The following is a 3,423-nucleotide window of genomic DNA, read 5'->3' as shown; positions in this document are numbered from 1 at the left end:
GAAAAGTGCTGGGATTATAGGTGTGAGCCACTGTACCCAACCTTGACTGGCTTTTTAAGAAGCTGTTATTTCCATTTTACAATTGAGGAATCTAAGGCTCAGGGTGGTTAAGCCATTTGCTCAGGGTCACCCAGCCTGCAAGGGGGCTGAGCCAGGAGGAAATCACAGCCTAATGACCTTACTCCAAAGCCTCTGTCTTCCCAGGCTGCTAACCATTCTGTAGAGGGAATCGGCTGCGCCTGCCCTCTTTCATTGCTGGGAATCTCTGCTCCTCATTTTTGAATGGGGCAGAAATTGGGCAAATGAAGACCTATCTAGCACTAGATAGGGTGGGTAGATAGGGCAGAGAGGGAAATGGCTCCTACTTCCCAGGACATGAGTGATGGGGCCTGGCCTGTGCTTGGCCAGAAGTACAGACCCAGTGACTCTGATGAGCTGTCAACAGGGTAGACAAAAGGCCAAAAGTGAAGTAAACAGAGACAACCAGAGCCAGTAGCGGGATGTTTGTTGGGTAGGGGGCTGGGGAGAAGCTGCCCCTGGACATTCCGGGACTGAAGAGCTGAGACTTGGGGAGCCCAATCCAGGCCTGCTGACTCAACAAGGTGGGGCCACAGCTGGGAACAGGACCCCCAGGGGTAGGCCACTGCCTCTCTCCCTCTCCTCCCTAAACCCCCTCATCTTTCAGGGCTGCACTGCCTGCCATCTCCTTCAAGGCACTTTCCTAGACACCCAGGCACCAGGCAGATGCACCCCCCAACACGCCCACCCCAAGCAAGTCACAAATCAGCCTGCTCCAACTGTCTCATGGGGAGGGTGTGAGAGAGGTGCCCAAAGCCCCCCAAAAGGTGAGCCTCTCCACTCTCCCCACAGGGGTGAATGTGATGCTGAGGAAGATTGCTGTGGCTGCAGCATCCAAGCCAGCAGTGGAGATCAAACAGGAGGGAGACACTTTCTACATCAAAACCTCCACCACCGTGCGCACCACAGAGATTAACTTCAAGGTTGGGGAGGAGTTTGAGGAGCAGACTGTGGATGGGAGGCCCTGTAAGGTGAGTGCCAAGAGGGGCTCCACGGTCATGGCATCATTGCCCTGCCTCTCAACCTACCATTTTCCAGACTAGCAGTTAACTCCTAGCTTCTCTCTGTTCCCACTAGGGAAAATCCCTAGGTAGTGGTGGGGGCTAGAAAGGGGCTCTCTCCCTTATCCCTGTCACTGCATTGCGCCTGCTATGGGCCCAGCTCACTTGGCCACCTGTCTCTTGCAGAGCCTGGTGAAATGGGAGAGCGAGAATAAAATGGTCTGTGAGCAGAAGCTCCTGAAGGGAGAGGGCCCCAAGACCTCGTGGACCAGAGAACTGACCAATGATGGGGAACTGATCCTGGTAAGTCCTGCCTCCTCCCCACTAATAGCAAACCCAGCCCTACCTTCCGAGATTCTCTGGGAGACCCCAGGGTGCAGGAGACTCAAGAACAACCATGGCTTGACTCCGCACCCTCCTGATGGGACTGCTTGGACAGAACTAACGTGTCCCTATGCCACACAGTGCCCTGTGTGAATTAGAAATGGTTGGTGTTCCTTTTATGCAAAGCAAAGGGCATGTACTGAGGCGTCCCAGCAGTTCTCCGGGGAGATCTTCCTGGCTTAAGGAGGAGGACAGGCCCCGGGGGCTCTATTGCCATCCTCCCTCCAGCGATACCTGGGTATTCTGGGACCAGCTCCTGTCTATTGGTCTTGAGCCAAGAAGCAGGTTTGGACCTGGAGGCTGAGCAGAGTACCTCCATTCAACCCTCCCCTCCAAAGCCACAGGACCCCAGGGGCCTCTCAGGCTAACAACTACTTCTGTCCTTCCAGACCATGACGGCGGATGATGTTGTGTGCACCAGGGTCTACGTCCGAGAGTGAGTGACCACGGGTAGAATGGCGGCCAGCGCCCACCACTGGCCAGGCTCACTGCCCTGCTTCACTGCCTCCTCCCTCCCACTCCCTTCTTCTAGGATAGTGCTCCCCTTACCCCAGTCACTTCTAGGGGTCACTGGGATGCCTCTTGCAAGGTCTTGCTTTCTTTGACCTCTTCTCTCCTCCCATATACACCAACAAAGAGGAATGGCTTGCAAGAGCCCAGATCACCCATTCCGGGTTCACTCCCTGCCTCCCCAAGTCAGCAGTCCTAGCCCCAAACCAAGCCAGAGCAGCGTCTCTCTAAAGGGGACCTGAGGGCCTGAGCAGGAAAGACTGGCCCTCTGGCTTCTACCCTTTTGTCCCTGTAGCCTATACAGTTTAGAATATTTATTTGTTAATTTTATTAAAATGTTTTAAAAAAATAAAACCTGTCTCTGGTTCATTGGGCAGGGGGTAGATAAGTCATCTGAGTTCAACCTTGCCTCTGAAATGCAGTGTGGGAAAGACTTGTGTTTCTACAGCATGGAACTGAGTTACACGACAGGAGGGAACAGTCCTTCTGGTCACCCTGCTAACCACCACCCCTTCATTTGCTGCTGAATCCACAAGCCTCACCTCCGCATTCCCTCCTCCAAGGTCCCTCCTTGGTGTCCTGCTCTGGCCTCCAAGGTCACCAGGGCCTCCTCCTCCTGACTTCTCAGCTGGGGCACTGGGCTCTGAGGAGCTGACTCCTACCTTCTCCCATGTTTTCTATTATGGTGACAGTTTCCTCCTCCTCCTCCAACTGTTGCTTCCCTCTCCAACTTCAGCCCATGGGTGACCCCAGGCCTGGCCTTGGCCTCCCACATGGTTCCAAATGAGCTCATCAACACCCACAAGCCGGTCTTGCACCCACTAGCCTGGGCCTTTGGGTGAAAGGTCTCATCCTGCCTGTCAGCCCTTTGTGTCCGAGACAAGCCATCTCTGCTACCATCCTTCCTCCCTGCCTCAATCTCCCACATGCCCTTCTGCCTCTGGCTTCTAAATCTTCCAGGTCCCTTGGATCCTCCTCCAACCCTCTCCCTGAGCCTCCACACTCAGGTCTACACCAGGTCTCAAACTCCTGGGCTCAAGTGATCCTCCTGCCTCAACCTCTCAAAATGCTTGGATTGCAAGCCACTGTACTCAGCCAGTTGTTTTGTGTTTTTAAAACACAAAGTAATATGATTTAATGGCTTATGTACTAGGAAGCTCCAGCTGGATCTGGCTTCAGGTATGGCTGGATCCATAGTTTCAATGACGGTCATCAACCTCTCCCTGTCCATACACCCTGCTCATCTGTTTCTTTCTCTCTCTCTCTCTTTTTTTGTTTTGTTTTGAGACAGAGTCTCTCTGTTGCCAAGGCTGGAGTGCAGTGGTGGAATCTCGGCTCACTGCAAGCTCCGCCTTCCGGGTTCACGCCATTCTCCTGACTCAGCCTCCTGAGTAGCTGAGACTACAGGTGCCCGCCACCACACCCAGCTAATTTTTGTATTTTTTTTTTT

General features: G+C 53.6%; 1 protein-coding gene across 3 annotated transcripts in view; it reads left to right on the top strand.

The window, feature by feature from the left end:
- The window catches only part of CRABP2 (cellular retinoic acid binding protein 2), a 5,920-nt gene extending 3,593 nt beyond the window's left edge, over window positions 1-2,327 (top strand). For 2 of the 3 annotated variants that reach the window (XM_011928444.1, XM_011928443.1), the window contains 3 exons: window positions 871-1,049; window positions 1,266-1,382; window positions 1,853-2,327. In XM_011928444.1, the coding sequence (XP_011783834.1) occupies window positions 871-1,049; window positions 1,266-1,382; window positions 1,853-1,903 (347 nt within the window). In that variant the 3' untranslated portion in view covers window positions 1,904-2,327. Of the gene's footprint in view, window positions 1-870; window positions 1,050-1,265; window positions 1,387-1,852 lie in introns of all 3 variants that reach the window. The other variant, XM_011928445.1, reaches the window with a different exon arrangement.
- The last annotated feature ends 1,096 nt before the right edge of the window (window positions 2,328-3,423 follow it).

This window comes from Colobus angolensis, unplaced genomic scaffold, assembly GCF_000951035.1.
Source record: "Colobus angolensis palliatus isolate OR3802 unplaced genomic scaffold, Cang.pa_1.0 Scaffold77, whole genome shotgun sequence".
Classification (NCBI taxonomy): Eukaryota; Metazoa; Chordata; class Mammalia; order Primates; family Cercopithecidae; genus Colobus; species Colobus angolensis.
Note: the sequence above shows the minus strand (reverse complement) of the source record. Positions and strands in the feature narration are given on the sequence as shown.